The sequence below is a fragment of the Homarus americanus genome, unplaced genomic scaffold (genome assembly GCF_018991925.1).
Source record: "Homarus americanus isolate GMGI-L3 unplaced genomic scaffold, GMGI_Hamer_2.0 scaffold25483, whole genome shotgun sequence".
NCBI classification, from domain to species: domain Eukaryota; kingdom Metazoa; phylum Arthropoda; class Malacostraca; order Decapoda; family Nephropidae; genus Homarus; species Homarus americanus.
This window is the reverse complement of record NW_024726235.1, coordinates 4,328,430-4,350,926: the sequence shown is the minus strand read 5'-3', so window position 1 is coordinate 4,350,926 and position 22,497 is coordinate 4,328,430. Positions and strand designations below refer to the sequence as shown.

Below are 22,497 nucleotides of genomic sequence, written 5' to 3'. Positions count from 1 at the left end.
GGAAGAGGCGAGGAGCGAAGAAGACACAGAGAGGGGTGGGGGGAGAGAAGGAAGGAGGGGGGGCAGGTTACTGAGCCCAGGTACTGCTACTTGACTCAGGTAAACATACATTGGCGGCCGCCCCTAGATGTTGCCGCCCGCGACCAACCACCCATCAGCCACCCACCTTCCACCACCCACCTTCCACCACCCACCTTCCTACAACAACTCAATACCTCCCCCTTACACACATAAATTATACCTACACACACACACACACACACACACACACACACACACACACACACACACACACACACACACACACACACACACACACACTGCAATAACAATAAGAACAGTTACAACAACAATAATAATAATAATAATAATAATAATAATAATAATAATAATAATGACGGTTCAATTTCGTTAATTAGTTCCGTACACCTATTGCTCTCGAGATACGGTGATACAGTGGGCAAAAATGGTTGTGGAACAGCTGGTCAAGACAGATTTCAGAATGAACACTATGGCTGGTGTCATCTCAGAATGGTTGGTACGCCTGGTTGTGAAGTGACTCTCAATATTTCGCAATAATATATGATGCTCGTCTTTATAGTATTTACAAATGAAGAAAGGTCATTAAATATGCAATACAACTTCTTCAGGGAGCAATGTTCGGATTTCTCGGTCGTTCCGTCATATTGTATAACACTTAACCATTCGAGAACTTTTTTTGGATGACTGTAGATAATAGTGTTACAGTGTATACGAGTGCTACAATTACACCCCGCACATTCTGGGGACATCCTGGTCATACTGGGGACACCCTGGACACAACGGGGATACCCTGGACCCACTGAAGACACCCTGGACACACTGAGGACACCCTGGACACACTGAGGACACCCTGGACACACTGAGGACACCGTAAAAATGTGTCATGCCCCCAAGTAGACAACGGAGGGGGCAGGGTCGGGCATCAAGCCATTCAAGCGCTGAGGTGAGGCAGTTGTCCTGGGCGGTCGACAAGGGGCGGGCACGCGGTTCCATCTCCTCCTCACACATCACGTCCCCTCACCAGTCACACCGACCAACGTGTGTACCTAGCAACTACCCCTCTCGCCACCTGGGCATCTGTTGGACCTATCTACCTACCTACCTGCCCGCTGCCCCGTCTTGGAAGTTTACTGGAAACATAGGACTCTCTTCATAGTTAACTGAGAGATCACCTTAAATCCAAAACAGCCTTCAGTGATTCGGATACACTTACTGAACCTGTAGGTATATATTATCTACTGAAAAACAAAAAAAGTAAACTGAATTGATCCATTCTACTGAAATCACAAAAACTCGTAACTAATGAACTGAGAACAGGTTATGAGAAATCGACTGATACCAACCATTGAGCACATATTGTGAAGATCAACTGAACTTGAGGCACTCCCACAACTCAAGAGATACAGTGGAGACATCTCGTGTGTGAGAGACAGTAATATAACTCATGACGTTGTGTTGTGTCTTGTGAGGACCACCACACCAGCAGGCTCGAGACTTTCCTAAAACTATCAAACTTCTTCAGAATTTTAAGGAGAAGATTTTAAAAGCAGATTCAGTGTACAGTATTTTATTTTATTTGTAGAGACTAAAAGTGAACGAAATCTTGTGCTACAGCCGTGAAGACCAAAGGAAGATGGTATTCTCTACAGGATTTGTCTTGATGATGTAAAGAAACTTATGAATTCTACATGATACCTTTGACGGTGACTACGAGTGAGTGCTGCTTTAGGGCGTCAAGTATCCTATGAGATATGTGTTGAAACCCATTAACATTCTCACCATCGCTCCAACAATACTCACCATCGCTCCAACAATACTCACCATCGCTCCAACAGTGAACATATGGTGGAGGAGATAAAAACCACATTATAAAGTGCCTAAGGTATTCCATGAAAAGTAAGACGTTTTCTTCAAGCTCAGATCACGGCCAAGACGCTCAAGTTGAAAACAAAAGACGACCGGCAAAAAAAATAAACGCACCGCCATTAAAAAAACTCTACAGGAAAACTTGATAAAATATTACGCTATGTTTATATTGAAGAACTTTATCACGTTAGTTGTGTAAGTTGATTTGAGTGGCTTATTATTCTTGTCTTTTTTATTATATTGACGTTATTCATGATATTAACTCCGGGTTCCATTTCTTACATGCCAACTCATAACTCCGGTCAGTGACAGCAGATGTGGAGTGAAAAAGCCCATTAACTTTTAGATGACATAAGTGACTGTTAAGTAATGATATGCCGTATGTTATCTCTGTGATCAAAGACCTCCAGACGGTGTTAAGTTCCTGACGGAGTAACTACAACAGAGGACATCACCCCCACCAGCGAGAGTTGCCGTAGAGTTAGTAACGTATTCTCAACTACTAAGTGACCACGAACACTATCCAACTTATCGTAAACTTCTGAGGGTGTGTAGTAGACGTCAGGAACAGAAGCCAGGGAAATACTCCTTCGTCAGGTAGTTCTCCCGTGTTGAAGAGGATGGCGGTGACGGCAGCAGTGGGGGAGAGGAGCAGGGGTCTCTCTCTCCTCCAATCCATCTTAGTCCTCCTAGTGATGGTGTCTTGTCCCAGCTACACTATGGTAAGGTTCAGCTTATGCTGTGTCTGTTTCAACGTTTCTCCTTTGACTTTATCAGGGTCTCTATATCAGTTTTAATAATAATAATAATAATAATAATAATAATAATAATAATAATAATAATAATAATAATAAAAATAATAATAATAATAATAATAATAATAATAATAATAATAATAATAATAATAATAATAATAATAATAATAATAATAATAATAATAATAATAATAATAATAATAAAGGCTGATATTCATATCATCAATTTGCTTAAATTATTATCTCTGTCTTGGTCAAAAGTTTTTATAGGTCAAAGTGTATGGTCATCTAATATCGACGTTTATTGTCAATATTAACACAACAGTACACCGGTTTGACTCTGTGTGTGTGTGTGTGTGTGTGTGTGTGTGTGGTAGTTTCCCCAGTCTAGGCAGTGGTTGTTATGACAAGGGTCCCACACAGACGCCCGTCTCAGCCTCCTACTACCTCACACACCACCACGACTGTTGCTCATCCCACCCCACCACCATCTCCCTCACCACCACCAGCATCTCCACCCTCACCACCACCAGCACCACCCTCACCACTACATCTCCTTTACCACCACCACCACCTCGCCACCACCAGCATCACCCTCATCACCCCCACCAAATCTCCCTCGCCACCACCACCACCTCCCTGGGTCCGGATGTACTGCACTTCCCAGACACACCCAATGACTTTCCCTCAGCATCTCAGTATAAACGTAACATCACAATGAACTAAAGTCACCCAATTATCTATCTATCATGAAAGTGAGTTCCCCCCACCGTGACCAGTGAGGACACAATACGGTGTCTACTATACACTCGGTACACAAGGAGACTGTCTGGCCGGTACTGCACGTCACTCGTCCACCTCCACAACCCCATCCACAGCTGGGTCGAGCCGTAGTCCTCCGGGTGTCAATAAGCGACCCTTTCCAGAGCAGTTGTTATTGTTGTTGTTTTTCATTGTTATTTTTTTGTTAATTTCAGTTGTTATTGTTGTTGTTTATCGCAGTTGGTATTGTTGTTATTTGCTCATTGCATTTGTTATTGTTGTTCTTTACAGTTCATGTTGTTGTTGTTTATTGTCCATTGCAGTTGTTATTGTTTTTGTTTACAGTTTCAGTGCTCCAGCTTAAGTGTAAATAAACTATTTCTGTCACTCACTCTGACATCACCCTTTCTCATGGTTCCTAGAACACCCCCTTCACCACCTGCCTCTCACCACCTGCCTCTCCTCCACACACCTCACCTCACCACCCACCTCCTCACCTCACCACCTGCTCTCTCTCACACCTCCCCTCACCACCTGCCTCTCCTCCACACACCTCCTCACCACCTGCCTCCTCCACACACCTCGCCTCTCCACCCATCTCTCCTTCACCCACCTCACCTCACCACCACCTCCACCCACCCACCACCTCCTCCCACCTCCACACACCTCACCTCACCACCTGCCTCTCACTCCACACACCTCACCACCTGCCTCTCCTCCACACACCTCACCTCACCACCTGCCTCTCTCCACACACCTCACCACCTGCCTCTCCTCCACACACCTCACCACCTGCCTCTCCTCCACACACCTCACCTCACCACCTGCCTCTCCTCTACCAACCTCACCTCACCACCTGCCTCTCCTCCACACATCTCACCTCACCACCTGCCTCTCCTCCACCAACCTCACCTCACCTAATCAATTAAAAACCTTAGTTGTTGAAGCTCTGCAACAACATCAAAAGTGTATACAGGATAGAGGAGGTAAATCCTATAGTTACCCCTCGTCATAACTGTTTTCTATACATACATCAACATAAAAAACTATTCGAGGGAAGACTAAACCAAATATTAATATCACTACACTAAGACCAATTTAAATCATACCGAAGACTCAACCAACACGAACCTTCGGAAGATAATATTACTTACTAAAATGTTAAATAAGGGAATATTATGCCAGATCATTCCAGATTATGCCAGATTATGAGGGGTTATGTCGGATTATATTACATAAGATAGATTTGAGAAGTCAATTTTAAAAACAAACAAAATTAATAAGAACCAGTTTAGTCTTCCTTCTCAAGGTGTCTCTGCTGACTTATGATGATGGGTGATTATGATGGTGATGGTGACTTATGAAGATGGATGATGATGGTGAAGGATGACAGGACTCCATCATCACCATCACCGTTATTATCATCCTCTTTTTAACCATCATTAGCGAAAATGCGGACAAAAATTACTTTAACTTTTCATTTATATCCATCATCCTCCTCCTCCCTTTCTCCTTCTACTTCTCCCCTCCTCCTCCTTCTCCTTCTTTCCCTCCACCACCACCACCTCCTCCTCCTTCTCCTCCTCTCCCTCCACCACCACCACCCCTCCTCTTCTCCCTCCACCAACTCCTCCTCCTCTTCTCCCTGCACCACCACCACCACCTCCTCCTCTTCCTCCACTACACATCAAAGATATTAAGTGCTCATAATTAGGAATTGTATCAAGATGTTGTGAGGAAACGACAAGACACTGATGACAGACCAATCGAGCCTCAGATGGGTGTTGTGGTGATAGGACAAGACACTGGTGCCAGACCTTGGAGTGGTGGGTCAGGGGGTGGTTTGGTTTTACGTTACAAATGTCGTATCTCTCTCTCTCTCTCTCTCTCTCTCTCTCTCTCTCTCTCTCTCTCTCGTTTTATAGTATAACAACAATATTATCGAGCACTCGGTTAATGGTGTGTCTGCTGTCGTTGTGTTATCATCAGACAGAATCACACACACACACACACACACACACACACACACACGGGCGGCGGTGAGGCACAAATTGGAGGCGTGTGTTGGGTGATGTGTGGTGAGCGTTACAACCACTAATGAGGCCGTCTGGCTATCCTCCCTCCCTCACTCACTCTCTTACTCTCTCCCTCCTACCGCCACCCTCCCTCCCTCTTCCTCTTCCCCCCACTCCCATGTATTTTCCCTTCCCTCCCACATTCCTCCCTCCCCCCCACTATTCCTCTCTTCTGACACACCAGACTACTGCAACTCACACAAGTGTCTCAGATCTACAAGAGGATGAAGTCTGCTCTGATCACCTGAGAGAGATTTAACACCCCAGTTTATTACACCTGATAATTTAACCACCTTAACGCCAACCTAACTTTAATCAAACCCATCTTAACAGCAACCCAACCTAACCCCACCAAACCTAACCCCCTCCTAACCTAACCCCACCAAAACTAACCCCACCAAACCTAACCTAACCAAACCTAACCCAACCTACCCTAACCCAACCTAACCATACTTAACATGAAATAATCTAGGATAGGTAATTTTCATGTGATTAATTTGAGTCACCTGAAAGAGAGAGAGAGAGAGAGAGAGAGAGAGAGATCAGGTATGTGGAGGCTGAGGGTTCATCATCACAGTGAATAATAATGCCAAGGTAGGATAAGGAGACGAGTGCAGTGGCCGAGAGGAGACAGCGCTCACCACCTGTCCAAAAAGGGGTCTGGTTCACGCCAAGGGCACCACCCCCCCCCACCCCCAGCCCACCCAGCTGTAAAAGGGTGCCTAATTTTACAGTTGGGGATGTAAAGGCGGTCGAGTGCACTACCGGATACACTTGACTCCTCGTGCACTGTTATTATTGGGGGGATAAGGAGGAAAGGGATGAGGGGAGAAGGAAGAGAGGGTAAGGGAAAGGGATGAGGGTGATGGGAAAGGGATGAGGGTGAGAGGAAAGGAATGAGGGTGAGAGGAAAGGGGTGAGGGATGAGATGAGGGTGAGGGGAAAGGGATGAGGGTGAGAGGAAAGGATGAGGGGTGAGAGGAAGGGATGAGGGTGAGAGGAAAGGAATGAGGGTGAGAGGAAGGGATAGGGTGAGAGGAGAGAGTGAGGGTGAGAGAGGGGAGGTGGGGGTGGAGAGGGAGAGAAGGGAGACTGGTAGTAGGAGTCTTACATATATGAATTAAGATCACCCTGACCAGCTCCCTGCACTAAGGCCCGCCAGCTCTCCTGCAGCGTCACGTCGTATCTAACAACAAGTGAGATGAATTACCTCTTTTTTTTATCCTTTTAAATATACTACAAGGAGAGGCGACACTTACACTCAGCGGCGTGCAGGGAGGAGGTGGCGCCAGGGTGTTGATGGTGAAGCTGTCGGTGCCACGCTAGTACACACGACTCTCTACCACATCACATGACTCTCCACCACACCACATGACTCTCCACCACACCACATGACTCTACACCACACCACATGACTCTTGATCACACCACACGACTCTCTACCACACCACATGACTCTCCACCACACCACATGACTCTACACCACACCACATGACTCTACACCACACCACATGACTCTTGATCACACCACACGACTCTTGATCACACCACACGACTCTCTACCACACCATATGACTCTCCACCCTTCAGCAAACGACTCTCCATCTTCTACCACGTAACCCTCCACCACGCAGCACACGACCCCCTCACCCCACCTCAGAAGCAGCAGACGACCCCCTCACCCCACCTCAGAAGAAGCACACGACCCCTCACCCCACCTCACAGCACACGACCCCCTCACCCCACATCAGAAGCAGCACACGACCCCTCACCCCACCTCAGAAGCAGCACACGACCCCTCACCTCAGAAGCAGCACACGACCCCTCACCCAAACCAAGGTCTCTCTCTCTCTCTCTCTCTCTCTGTATCCCCCCATCTATTTATTTACCCAGCCACTTGACATGAGCCCCACACCGTGTTGCTTAAGTCAATTACACGATACGATCTCTCATCTCCGCTCACAACTTTAACACAACATTTGATACAAGAAAAACAACCCGATTCTTGAGACATCGTAGAGTGATCATTGCCTGGGTGAAATTAACTTAGTGTCCACCTTCACTGACTTGACGGCGGTTGTGTTTATCTTATGAAGGGGTTGAGGTTTTGATAAAGTAAGGATTTGTATGAGCAAATTCTGAAATATAGTTGTTAATGTTGATTATCATTATCAGTAGTGCGATAGTAGTAGTTAGTAGTAGTAGCAGTAGTAGTAGTAGTAGTAATAGTCTTCGTGTAATTATTATTATTTATATCTATCTATCTATGCACCCATGTAGCAATACGAGTTATTACATCAACACCAGAGAAGTCAAGTTTTTATGTTAGCTCTCAACCTTCACAACAGGTTTACAATACAAAATATTAATGGCAGTTCTCAGAAAGTCTCAATCGCTGTAACACACAACCACTTCTACGAGGGAATGAGGGGGGAGGGGGTAGGTGGGAGGGAAGGAGGAAGGGGGAGAGAAGGGAAGGGAGGGAGGGAGGGGGGACAGAAGAAGGGGAGGGAAAAAGAGAGCCCTACCATGTAACTAAATTGTACCTTAAGATATTTTACCTGAGAATTAATTAACATACCTCTATAAAGTTGAGGCAGTGACAAGGTTAATTCTCTGTCTCTCTTTCTCTCTCTCTCAACGCCACTTATTAACCTATTTAAAGCCACACGTAATCAATATCATACAAAGTGTTTATGTCAACACGAGACGCAATCAAGTCCCTCCTGAGTGCATGCACTAGACTGACGACAGGAGCCACAGTGTTGACAAAGTGGTGGATGTCGCGGGTTTTCTCACATGTACTGAGATCCGTTCATATCCTCACGGGAGTATGACACCCCCTCTCCTTCCCCCTTAAGACGGCGTTCACTGTTCTTGACGGTTTAATGAGCGTTTTATTATTATTATTAAAATTATTATTATTATTATTATTATTATTATTATTATTATTATTATTATTATTATAATTATTATTATTATTATGCACTGGAAGTACAGTGTGTGTACGGCGCAAGAAGGCGTGGACAACTCATTACGAGACAATACAGCCACCTTACATTACAGAGTGTGTCCCGAGGCAGCGTGGAGGGAATGCTGGAACTAAGCCAGGCAGTGACGCAGCTGACTCAGAGGCTCGCCACCCTGGAGGTCAATATCGAGTCGCGACTTATGAGGCTCACAGATGCAGCCACTAAAGGGGTGAGTAACAGGTCCTTTTTCCAGGTCCTCTCTCTCCAGGTCCTCCTTAACGAACATCTTCAGGTCCTATCTCCAGGTCTTTCTTAACTAACGCCTCCAGGTCCACCTTAACGAACATCTTCAGGTCCTATCTCCAGGTCTTTCTTAACTAACGTCTCCAGGTCGCCCCTCCCCCCTTAACGAACATCTTCAGGTCCTATCTCCAGGTCTTTCTTAACTAACCAGGTCCCCCCCCCTCTTAACTAGCGTCTTCAAGTCATATTAGTACTAGGATCTATTAGTTTTAAGTAAAGTTACAGAAGTTTTAAGTAAAATACATAAAGTTTTAAGTAATATACAGAAAGTTTTAAGTAATATACAGAAAGTTTTAAGTAAAATACAGAAAGTTTTAAGTAAAATACAGAAAGTTTTAAGTAATATACAGAAAGTTTTAAGTAAAATACAGAAAGTTTTAAGTAATATACAGAAAGTTTTAAGTAAGATCCACCATTACAGGAGATGCTGATAGACACACTGTCCTCCCGCCTCAACAAAGTGGACACCCTGGTGGAGAAAGTGGACGCTCTCGACTCCCGCCTCACCCTCGAGTCCTCCTCCCTACGCTCCACCATCAGTATCACCAACAGGGATCTTCAGGTATATTAATTTGGCTCCTACAGGTATAACTAGGGTCCTACAGGTATAACTAGGATCCTACAGGTATAACTAGGGTCTTACAGGTATAACTAGGGTCCTACAGGTATAACTAGGATCCTATAGGTATAACTAGGGTCTTACAGGTGTAACTAGGCTCCTACAGGTATAACTAGGGTCCTACAGGTATAACTAGGGTCCTACAGGTATAACTAGGGTCCTACAGGTATAACTAGGATCCTACAGGTATAACTAGGGTCCTACAGGTATAACTAGGGTCCTACAGGTATAACTAGGATCCTACAGGTATAACTAGGGTCCTACAGGTATAACTAGGGTCCTACAGGTATAACTAGGATCCTACAGGTATAACTAGGGTCCTACAGGTATAACTAGGGTCCTACAGGTATAACTAGGATCCTACAGGTATAACTAGGGTCCACAGGTATAACTAACGTCCTACAGGTATAACCTAGGGTCCTACAGGTATAAAAGGGTCACAGGTATAACTAGGGGTCCACAGGTATAACTAGGGTCCTACAGGCCTTAACTAGGGTCCCTACAGGTATAAAAAGGGTCCTACAGGTATAACTAGGGTCTACAGGTATAACTAGGGTCCTACAGGTATAACTGGGTCCTACAGGTATAAATAGGTCCTAGGTATAACTAGCGTCCTACAGGTATAACTAGGGGTCCCTACAGTATAACTAGGGTCCTACAGGGCCATAACTGGGTCCTACAGGTATAACTAGGGTCTACAGACATAAATATGGTCCCTACAGGTATAACTAGGGTCCCTACAGGCAACTAGGGGTCCTACAGGTATAACTAAGGGTCCTACAGGGCCTTAACTAGAGATTCAGGTATAGCTTAGGGGTCCTACAGGTATAACTAGGGGTCTACAGGTATAACTAGGGTCTAGGTATAACTAGGGTCCTACAGGTATAACTAGCGTCTACAGGTATAACTAGGGTCTACAGGTATAACTAGGATCCCTACAGGCTAACTAGGGTCCTACAGGTATAGCTAGGGTCCTACAGGTATAACTGGGGGTCACTACAGGTAACTAGGGTCCTACAAGGTATAACTAGGGTCCTACAGGTATAACTAGGGTCCTACAGGCTAGCTTAGGATCACTACAGGTATAACTAGGGTCCTACAGGTACTTAACTAGGGTCTACAGGTATAACTAGGGTCTACAGGTATAACTGGGGTCCTACAGGTATAACTAGGGTCCTACAGGGCGCAACTAGGGTCCTACAGGTAACTAGGGTCCCTACAAGGTATAACCTGGGTCCTACAGGTATAGCTTAGGGTCCAACAGGTATATATTATTATCCTGCGAATATAATTATGGTCATACAGGTATATTAATTAGGGTCCTACAGGTATATTAAATAGGGTCTCACAGGTATATTAGTGGGGTCCTACAGGTATATTGATGGGGTCCTACAGATATATTAATTAGGGGTCCTACAGGTATAACTGGGTCCTACAGGTATAAATAAATATGGTCCACTACAGGTACTTAACTAGGGTCCTACCCAGGTATAACTAGGGTCCTACAGGTATAACTAGGGTCCTACAGGTATAAATAGCGTCCTGGGTATAGCTAGGGGTCCCCAGGTATAACTAGGGTCCTACAGGTATAACTAACGTCCTACAGGTATAACTAGGGTCCTACAGGTATAGCTCATGGTCCTACAGGTATAACTAGATTCCTACAGGTATAACTAGGGTCCTAGGTATAGCTGGGTCCTACAGGTATAACTAGGGTCCTACAGGTATAACTGGAGTTACACAGGTATAACTAGGGTCCTACAGGTATAACTAGCGTCCTACCAGGTATAACTAGGGTCCACTACAGGCCATAACTAGCATTTCAGGTATAACTAGGGTCCCAGGTATAACTAGGGTCCTACAGAGTATAACTAGGATCCTACAGGTATAACAGGGTCCTACAGGTATAGCTTGCTAGGGTCCTACAGGTATAACTAGGATCCTAAGGTATAACTTAGGGTCCCTACAGGTATAACTAGGGTCCTACAGGTATAACTAGGGGTCCTACAGGTATAACAGGATCCTACAGGTATAACTAGGGTCCCAGGCCTTAACTAGGGTCCCACAGGCCTTAACTAGGGTCCTACAGGTATAACGGTCCTACAGGTATAACTGGGGTCCCTACAGGTGATTTATAACTAGGGGTCCTACAGGTATAACTAGGGTCCTACAGGTATAACTAGGGGTCCTACAGGTATAACTTAGGGTCCTAAGATAACTAGGGTCCAACAGTGCCTATTAGCTATCCTGCAGATATAGTATGGTCATGGTATATTAATTAGGGTCCTACAGGTATATTAAATAGGGTCTCACAGGTATATTAGTAGGGTCCTACAGGTATATTAATTAGGGTCCTACAGATATATTAATTAGGGTCCTACAGGTATAATTAAGGGGTCCTACATGTATATTAATTAGGGTCCCTACAGGTATATTAATTAAGGTCCTGCAGGTATATTAGTGGGGTCCTACAGGCATAACTAGGGTCCAACAGGTGTATTAGTGGGGTTCTACAGGTATATTAGTAGGGTCAGTTGTTTAATCTAGGTTTATCTTCTCTACTAACCACCACCACCACCACCTCACTAAACCACCACCACCACTACCTCACTAACCACCACCACCACCACCTCACTAACCACCACCACCACTTCCTGCTAACCACCACCACCACCACCACTAACCACCACCACCACCACCACGGGGATGGCCACACACCTGGAGCGCCTCGACTCCCGGGTAGACGGTGGAGGCGGGTCAAGACACGACACGAGGTCAAGTTGGAGTGACAGCCAGGTCTCCGACATCAACCTCCTGTCTACCACGGTACCTCTCTACCTCTACCTCTCTGTCTCTTTGCCTCTACCTCTCTATCTCCTTCTCTACCTCTCTGTCTCTTTAGTCTACCTCTCTATCTCGCTACCTCTACCTCTCTGTCTCTTTGCCTCTACCTCTCTATCTCGCTACCTCTACCTCTGCCTCTACCTCTCTATTTTTCTCTCACCTTTCTACCCGTCTGCACCACCTGAGGTAAAGTACCTGTCACCTGGTCATTACCTATTACTTATACTGTCTCTTTACTGTAACTGTTATTAGTATTCATGTACTGTACCTGTAACGATGTGTTCAGTGTACAGTTGTGGACAATATTCCCTGGACACTAGTGGCACCGTCTGGCACCATGTACTTGAGGGCCATGGAGGTCAGGGAGGTCAGGGAGGTCAGGAGGTGAAGGGAGTGAGGGAAGTGAGGGAGGTCAGGGGAGGGTGAGGTCAGGGAGATGAGGGAAGTGAGGAGTGAGAAAGTCGGGGTGAGGAGGGTGAAGAGAGTCAGGAGATGAGGGGAAGTGAGGTGAGAGAGGTCAGGGTGAGGAGGTGAAGGAAGTCAGGGGAGATGAGGGAAGTGAGGGAGGTGAGGAAAGTCGGGGTGAGGGAAGTGAGGGACACATAGTATATTTTCCTCTATCTTTCGCGTTAGTGAGGTGGTAAATATGTTATTATTTTGATATAATTTACTATAATAAACAGAATTCATCTCCAAACCTAACCTAACCTAATGTAACCTAACCCAAACCCAACCAAACCTAAAACAAGCCTGGCAAACCTAAACCAAACCAAACCCAACCCAACCAAACCCAACCTAAACCAAACCCAACCCAACCTAAACCAAACCTAAACCAAACCGATAAAATAAACCAAAGTGTTCAGGGAATAATGACCACCACAGTACAACACACAGGTATCTACGGCAGGTGACTTGTCCCTACACGAGAGAAAAACATTAATTTACGTCGTGTTTGTTTACTACCGTGACCTCTCACTGTTTACACACAATACTGTCCACTGAAAGCAGACATCTCATGTGTGTAAACAATGATGGGTAGGTAAACAAGCTTCCATGTGTTTACAGTACAAAAGTGATGTACTACTTCTCTCTCTCTCTCTCTCTCTCTCTCTCTCTCTCTCTACGCTTGTTTTATCTGTACGAGAGAAAAAAACAGACAGACAAAGAGAGATAGGACAGAAATAGACAGACATGGACAGAGACAGACACAGAGGAATATGACAGACAGAAGGTGAAACAAACAAAGAGAGAGAGAGAGAGAGAGAGAGAGAGAGAGAGAGAGAGAGAGAGAGAGAGAGAGAGAGAGAGAGAGAGAGACAGAGATGAGAGACAGACACACCTACATACAGACATAAAAACACACACACACACACACAGAGCGAGATTACGTATTTTTCACTTATAAATAACGTATAGTAGGGAAGATTACAATTAGATTACTGGGTTATAGAAGCTGAAATGAGAGATAGTGAGACATGGTGAGAGATAATAAGACATGGTGAGAGATAATAAGACATGGTGAGAGATAATAAGACATGGTGAGAGATAGTGAGACGTACTGAGTGAGACAGTGAGAGACAGTTTGTTCTCTTCACAGATAATTGAAACACGAAAGCAAAAACTTATTTCTCAATAATAGAGAAAAAATATCACCTGTACACCTCTCTACCTCCTCCCCTCCTGACCCCTTCCTACTACCCCCATCCTCCTCCTAAACCCTCCCTATCCACCTCCTCTCCTCCTAACCCCTTCATACTACCCCCATCCTCCTCCTAAACCCTCCCTATCCACCTCCTCCCCTCCAAACCTCTTCCCCCTAACCCCACCTCCTCTCCTCCCTCTTAAATCCTTCCTCTCCCCTCCTACCCCTTCCCCTACCCCCCTATTATCAGCTCTCACGGGGTACAACATGCGATCTCCACACTGTCTCTCGGTTACTTTCACCTGGACATACGAGAGACACTAAGCGAGATATCTCTTTTATTATCTCCAAGTTGTGTAGTGGTGCTCTCTCTCTCTCTCTTTCTCTATCTGAATTACTGTCACTGCCTGTCTTTCTATCTTTCTGTCCACCAGCCTTACTGTCTGTCTGTCTTGTGGTCGTTAAAAAAAATAATAAAGTATTAAACCAAAAAATGAACCATCGCTTTTTTTTTACCAATCTAACTTTCATTCTCTCATTCATTCTCTCTCTCTCTCCCACACACACACTTCGCGCGGCGGTGTGTGTGTGTGTGTGTGTGTGTGTGTACAGATTTCTCGGAAGGTCAATGAGTATGTGGAACGCACTCTACCTCGCTTACTGGACCAAGCCCTCAACACACTCCACGACACACTCTACAAGAAGATTAGTAAGGTGAGTGTGTGTGTGTGTGTGTGTGTGTGTGTGTGTGTGTGTGTGTGTGTGTGTGTGTGTGTGTGTGTGTGTGTGTGTGTGTGTGTGTGTGTGTGTGTGTGTGTGAGTGTGAGTGTGTGTGTGTGTGTGTGTGTGTGTGTGTGTGTGTGTGTGTGTGTGTGTGTGAGTGTGTGTGTGTGAGTGTGTGTGTGTGTGTGTGTGTTGTTTAAAGACCTCCTTACTATAATACCTCTCTCATCTTCCTGGTGGGGTAGAGTGTGGGGGAGCTTCAGGAGGAGGTGAGAGAGACGAGAGAGGAACTAGAGGACCTGGGTACACAGACGCTGACGGCGGCGGCGCAGGCGAGGCAAGATATACAACGAGACGGTAAGACGACCCACGATGCCGTCACTGACATCAAGAACAAGATTCAGTCCGTACATCAAGACCTGTCCTACAAGATCACCACGTACGTCTGTCTGATAGTCTCTGTCTGTCTGTCATTCTCTCTCTCAGTGCACAAATATTAAGTCATATAATATTGCACAAAGCACAAAGTACACAAATAGTACACAGGATCAAAATACAGTACAACAATTTTTAGTACAGTCATCTACAAAAATCCGGTAACCGTCTGTCCGCTCTGTAGCCATACGAGGTTTTAAACTACTGGAACCTTGATATTGTCTATGGTGAGCAGGTCGATACCGGACTTTTGTGGCCGTTACCGGACTTTCGTGGCCGTTACCGGACTTTTGTGGCCGTTACCGGACTTTTCTAGTCGTCTGTAAGTAAACATCCGTACTAACTTTCCTTCACCGTAACACCTGTACTGTACACTCACACTCTAACACCTGTACACCTTAACACCTGTATACTCTAACGCCTGTACACCCAAACACCTGTACATCCTAACACCTGTACACTCTAATGCCTGTACACCCTAACACCAGTACACCGTGACACCTGTACACTCTAATACCTGTACACCTTAACACCTGTACACTCTAATGCCTGTACACCACTAACACCTGTACATCCTAACACCTGTACACTCTAATGCCTGTACACCACTAACACCTGTACATCCTAACACCTGTACACTCTAATGCCTGTACACCACTAACACCTGTACATCCTAACACCTGTACACTCTAATACCTGTACACCACTAAAACCTGTACATCCTAACACCTGTACACCATAACACCTGTACACCTTAACACCTATACACACCTAACACCTGTACACTCTAATACCTGTACACCCTAACACCGGTACACCCTAATACCTGTACACCCTAACACCGGTACACCCTAATACCTGTACACCCTAACACCGGTACACCCTAATACCTGTACACCCTAACACCGGTACACCCTAATACCTGTACACCCTAACACCGGTACACCATAACACCTGTACACCTAAACACCTCGTAAAACATAAGAGGTCCTTTGTATCCCCCAGAACGACGCCGTCACTAAGCAGCCTTCGACCAGTCCTGCAGCAGATGAATCACACAGTTGTTCAGAGCATCGCCCAAGCCGCTGCAGGTCTTAATGTTACCCTACTGGAGGAGGTCGCCCGGAGGAGAGGTGAGAGAGGATATTTCACCTGAAGATTAGCCACTCTAATAAAACCTAACCTAACCTAACCTGACTTGACCTAACCTGACTTAACCTAGCCTAAAATAAGCTAACCTGATCTAACCTAACCAGACCTGACCTGATATAACCTAACCTGATCTAACCTAACCTAGCCTAGACGAACTTAACCTAATCTAACCTAACCTTGCCTAACCTAACCTAACCACACCCCTCGAGTTCAACCTTCATTTAACACCTTGAGTACGACGATTTAAAACCAAGTGTACAATAACTTAAATCCTACAGTACGATAACTTAACCCATTGAGTTACGATAAATTAACCCCTTGATTACTATGATTTAACCCCTTGATTACGATGATTTAACCCCTTGATTACGATGATTTAACCCCTTGATTACGATGACTTAACCCCTTGATTACGATGACTTAACCCCTTGATTACGATGACTTAACCCCACTTAACCCCTGATTACAAATGACTTAAACCCCATGATTACGATGATTTAACCCTTGATTACGATGACTTAACCCTTGATTATGATGACTTATACCCATGATTACGATGACTTAACCCCTTGATTACGATGACTTAACCCCTTGATTACGATGACTTAACCCCTTGATTACGATGACTTAACCCCTTGATTACGATGATTTAACCCCTTGATTACGATGACTTATACCCATGATTACGATGACTTAACCCCTTGATCACAATGACTTAACCCCTTGATTACAATGACTTAACCCCTTGATTACAATGACTTAACCCCTTGATTACGATGATTTAACTCTCTCCTATCTAAAGATCTACGTCTGTTATCAGGTTGTCTTGCAATGTGTTACTTAATCTTTGCAATGTCGTGTCTTGCCAACTTGTACAATCACATTATAGGCTTGAGTTAATGTACGGCAAATAATATATATTTTTTTACCTTGGGAGAGAGAGAGAGAGAGACAGACAGACAGCGACAGACAGAAACAGACAAACAGACAGACAGAGAATACATAAAAAACATAAAAAAAGACAAAATAGAGAGAAAAGAGATTGAATGATGGAGAGAAAAGACAAAAGAAAGGAAGAGAAAGAAAAAAGAAAGGGAGAGAGAGGAACTAAATTGGAAAGCCCCACGACTCATTCGGTAAAGTCAGTCTCTCTCTCTCTCTCTCTCTCTCTCTCTCTCTCTCTCTCTCTCTCTTTCTCTCTCACACACACACTGACTCCCGTGTTTACCTGCAGGCTGGGGTGGTGGTGGAGGAGAAAGGTACAGACAGACACACAGCCAAGCCCTACAGTGCCCTGACCCCACCACGGTCGCCGCTCTCCTGGAGGTTAGTATCTACGTACTTGATTCTCCCTCTGTCCTTGTTCGCTGTGTCCTTGATTCTCCCTTAGTTGCCATGTACTTGTTCCTTTCTCTGTTCTTGATTCTCCCTTAGTTGCCATGTACTTGCTCCTTTCTTTGTCCTTGTCCGTCGTGTCCTTGATTCTCCCCTATTTATCATGTACGTGATCTAGTCTTCTCTATAACGTAAATCCATATTAGCCCCTGGACAGGTGTTAGTACAGCATCTGTGTTAACTACAGGTGTTAGTCCAGTACTTGTGTTGATTACAGGTGTTAGTCCAGTACCTGTGTTGATTACAGGTGTTAGTCCAGTACCTGTGTTGATTACAGGTGTTAGTCCAGTACCTGTGTTGATTACAGGTGTTAGTCCAGTACTTGTGTTGATTACAGGTGTTAGTCCAGTACCTGTGTTGATTACAGGTGTTAGTCCAGTACCTGTGTTAACTACAGGTGTTAGTCCAGTACTTGTGTTGATTACAGGTGTTAGTCCAGTACCTGTGTTAACTACAGGTGTTAGTCCAGTACCTGTGTTGATTACAGGTGTTAGTCCAGTACCTGTGTTGATTACAGGTGTTAGTCCAGCACTTGTGCTGATTACAGGTGTTGGTCCAGTAGTGTTGATTACAGTGTTAGGCCAGTACCTGTGTTAATAACAGGTGTTAGTCCAGTACCTGTGTTAATTACAGGTGTTAGTCCAGTACCTGTGTTGATTACAGGTGTTAGTCCAGTACCTGTGTTGATTACAGGTGTTAGTCCAGTACCTGTGTTGATTACAGGTGTTAGTCCAGTACTTCTGTTGATTACAGGTGTTAGTCCAGTACCTGTGTTGATTACAGGTGTTAGGCCAGTACCTGTGTTAATAACAGGTGTTAGTCCAGTACCTGTGTTAATTACAGGTGTTAGTCCAGTACCTGTGTTAATTACAGGTGTTAGACCAGTACTTGTGTTGATTACAGGTGTTAGTCCAGTACCTGTGTTAATAACAGGTGTTAGTCCAGTACCTGTGTTAATTACAGGTGTTAGTCCAGTACCTGCGTTAATTACAGGTGTTAGTCCAGTACCTGTGTTGATTACAGGTGTTAGGCCAGTACCTGTGTTAATAACAGGTGTTAGTCCAGTACCTGCGTTAATTACAGGTGTTAGTCCAGTACCTGCGTTAATTACAGGTGTTAGTCCAGTACCTGCGTTAATTACAGGTGTTAGTCCAGTACCTGCGTTAATTACAGTCTTTATAATAAATAAAATATAGTGTGTTATCTCCTCCTCCCACAGGTGAAATATCTACTACAGTCGCTGCTGAAGAAGAGTGAAGACCTCCGCCGTGGACTGACGAAGCAGACGAGTGAGGGCGTCGACCTCCTGAAGCTGCTGCACCAAAGGTTCTCAGTCCTGCTGCGTCGGATGAACACAGAACCAGACCACGGTACGTCGTCTGGGGGCTTGGTGCCTGTTATCCCGGTCTTGGTGTACCGGGAACCTTATCACCAGCCCCCGCCCCCCCTCATTCACAAGAGGTTTTTTTCACTTGAAGATTAACCACTCTAATACTATCCAGTGTGGTTAGATTAGCTGGTTGGGTTGGGTTGGGTTGGGTTGGCTGGGTTGCTGGGTTGGGTTGGGTTGGCTGGGTTGGTTGGCTGAGTTGGGTTGGGAAAGTTCGGGTTAGGTTGGGTTAGGTTGGGTTGGGTTGGGAAATTTCGGGTTAGGTTGGGTTAGGGGTAGATTGAGGATGGGTTGGTTTAAGGTTGGATTGGGTTGGGATAGGTTAGGTTAGCATTAAGGATGTGTTTAATGACCAGGTGAAATAAGCTACTTTGGGGGTGGTAGGGAGGGTGGTGGTGGTGGTGGTAGGGAGGGGGAGAGGCAAATAATTAGGTGATCCCAAAAAATCCAATTTATCTTACCTGACTAAATTGACATACAATCACACCTTTACCCTTCTGAGAACTACGAACATGTCCCTTATACCTCCATGGCTACGAACGACCCTTAAGTATTCTTATTCTGTTTAAGTTTTATTGAGCTGAGGGGAACTATTAGCAAACAGAGACACAAACACAACACTAGTGGTCAACCGTACACATAGTCCCCCCCCCCCATCCCCACCCCTTACCCCCTTATAGCCTCTGGTCCTCCCTGCAGGTCAGATACTGGTGACGGAGATGCAAGACCTGGGCAGCTTGGTTGAGAACTCCTACACCGCCGTCTTGGTCGCCCAGAACGCCTTCATCGACTCGTGTAAAAGGATACAGAACGAGGAACCAAGCCTGGAGCTGAAGATCACGGAGATACTCGACAAGCTGGTCACCAACATTGACCTGGGGTGAGTTTTGACCTCATCTGATCTGATCTTCATTCCACTCAGCTGAACCTCATTTCCCTAACCTGGGGTGAGTTAATGACCTGACCTGATTTGACCTCTATCATTCCACTGAGCCGACCTACATCATTTCACTCAGCTGGGTTGAGTTGCTGACCTGACCTTTATCAATCCAGTGTGCTGATACTGTCTGTCTGTGTCTCTAATGTCACCTCTCTGTCTGACGACATCCCTGTTCCACTGACGTGATCTCTTTCTCTACCAACAGACATCAGTTGAATCGGCAGCAGTTAAGTGAGCTGAGGGAGGTGGTGGAGAGACTGGGAGATAACAGCAGCCCCCTCACCGTCACCCCCCTGGCAGGTGTACAGGTGAGTACCCTGGTAGTTTCCAGTCCTAGTAAGTCCCCAGCTATATACAGTCCTTGTCCAAATAGTTCACAATTATAATGTTTTGGTTAGGTTAGGGGTTAGGTCGTTTCCTCCATTCTTGTGTTCTTAAGTTAGGATAGGTTAGGTCTGTTCAAGTTAGGTATCGTCAATTACAGTCATTATTGTAGGTTCAGATGGCGAGTGTGAGCACCACCAGTCCTGGTAGTGCGGGGAGGAGCTGTAGGTGTGAGCTGTGTTGACGATGGTTTACTTACTGTCACGTTCTCTTAGGTTGAGGAGGTGGACAGTGAGGTGAGGAGCGACCAGCAGTTTCCAGTCGAGTCCAACACTAAGCTGGGCGAGGTGAGGGACGTCATCCTTCATGCCTTGGAGGCGGCCAACTGGACGGTGGTGAGGCTAGAGGGGGTGGAGGCGAGGATGGACAGTGTCTCCAGTGAACTCGTCAGTACAGATTGGACCAACCTACGACAGAAGGAGCCAGCAGACCAGCTGGTGACGGCGGCCAAGGACCTCAAGGGTTACGCCCAGGAACAGATCATCCAGTCCTTGAACCTACACGAGGCCCTTCTGACCCTCCTGGATCACAGAGTCATCAACGGCTCCGTCAAACTTCGTCACGATAACGGCGTCAAGTCCGCCGTACCTCTTAACTTGATGAATGACGGTGGCATATCACTGACGCTGCCTCCCTCCTGCACGGCGGCACTCCTGCAGCAGGTGTGGAGCACACCAGACCTCCAGGCAACTCCTCAGACAACAGCTCTACCCGTGACTGAAGTCACCGACCCTGACGACTACGTCCCTGCCTGGTACACCGATCCCGATTTTCTGTCAGGAAACTACGGCACACCGGACCGAGGGTTTCCCGTGTTCCAGGAGGAGGAGTGGGTGGACATGGAGGAGGACTACGCCAGAGATGACTACCACCCCCCACAGTCCTCCTCATCCTCCTCCTCCTCCTCTTCCTCATCCTCCTCCACCTCCTCCTCCTCCCCGCCCACCACCTCCACAGCGCCACCCAAACCTGCCGCCCCAGCAGGAGTGAACAGATTCTTCGGGGTGAAAGAAGTCCCCAACACCTCACCTCCACTGTCCAGACAGACGAGGAGGACGGAAGACTTTCCATAAAAGTGACCTGATCTGTATAGGACAATATCTTCCTAAGAGACGATCTAGTGTACCATAGTATTAACGTAAGCTTTAGATTGACCCACTAACAAGGTAGAGATATACTGGCTACTAAAACGACACATTATGAGCCTCAGTGAGTTTAATATAAGTTCTAAAGTTCTTAAGACATATTAAAGTTAGCCAGAAGGTGATCTATAAATTATCATACTCACGAACGCGTCAATAACCTCACTAATACAAGAGTTAACACGGAATCTGTTGAAATAAAGAATACATCATTTAATATAAACACCATTCTAAAGCTAATAAATAAATATCTTTGTTAACTAAAAAATTACTGTGTTTATTATATCCTGGAACACACATTTGACAACTTCACACACAAGACGATAAACGCCCGCCTGACCTTCGTGATGTCACCGTTTATTTTGAGCGATGCATTGTGGGTAGGATGATGAAATACCTGTAAAGATGGTTGATGATTGAATGATGAGACGAATTCCTATATCCCAGACACTAGGAACTAACACTCAGACAGTAACGATAATTTCCACTGTCCATACAATCACCTTACGTAACGCGTCTCTAAGTTTGTGAAGAGTCTGACCTAATGATTAAACACCCTAATGCTAACCTAACCTAATGCTAACATAACCAATCTCAACCTAATGCTAACCTAACCTAATGCTAACATAACCAAACTTAACCTAATGCTAACCTAGCCTAATCTAACCAAGCCTAATCTAACCTAGCCTAATCTAACCTTGCCAAAACAATACGTAAAATGAAAACACAAAAATATCTTAGAGAAAAATTATCTAATACATAAAATACCCCCATGAACACACACACACACATTCCCCGAAGCTACTTGTTAAAAAAAAAATCATGACTGGATTCCTGACACCCAGAAATGACCAAGCTTGACCCCTTATCTGTTTTCCTCTCCTCCTCCTCCTTCTCCTCCTATTACTTCCTCTCCCTTCGTTTTCCTCCAGCCTCTTCTTTCCTCTTCCTCATATTCTATTATCTTCTTCCTCCTCCTTCAAGGTCCTGACTCAACCAACACTAACGTGAACCCTTCTCTGCCCCTTCCTCCTCCTGCTCCTCCTCATCAACCTC

General features: G+C 45.4%; 1 protein-coding gene across 1 annotated transcript; it reads left to right on the top strand.

The window, feature by feature from the left end:
* Positions 1 to 980: 980 nt before the first annotated feature.
* Positions 981 to 22,009, top strand: LOC121865454. Its single transcript, XM_042364893.1, has 12 exons — positions 981 to 2,630; positions 8,567 to 8,701; positions 9,197 to 9,336; positions 12,097 to 12,220; positions 14,493 to 14,594; positions 14,849 to 15,042; positions 16,044 to 16,171; positions 17,425 to 17,516; positions 18,805 to 18,955; positions 19,675 to 19,855; positions 20,121 to 20,223; positions 20,515 to 22,009. The coding sequence occupies exons 1-12, from the start codon at positions 2,529 to 2,531 to the stop codon at positions 21,370 to 21,372; spliced, it is 2,310 nt and encodes a 769-aa protein (XP_042220827.1). The 5' UTR covers positions 981 to 2,528; the 3' UTR covers positions 21,373 to 22,009.
* The last annotated feature ends 488 nt before the right edge of the window (positions 22,010 to 22,497 follow it).

Bases quoted from the DNA above. Each gene is read 5' to 3' on its own strand.
- LOC121865454 (XM_042364893.1), top strand. From the start codon at position 2,529: ATGGCGGTGACGGCAGCAGTGGGGGAGAGGAGCAGGGGTCTCTCTCTC. The intron at 12,221-14,492 runs GTACCTCTCTAC...GTGTGTGTACAG, and splicing joins TCAACCTCCTGTCTACCACG to ATTTCTCGGAAGGTCAATGA. The intron at 19,856-20,120 runs GTGAGTTTTGAC...CTCTACCAACAG, and splicing joins GTCACCAACATTGACCTGGG to ACATCAGTTGAATCGGCAGC.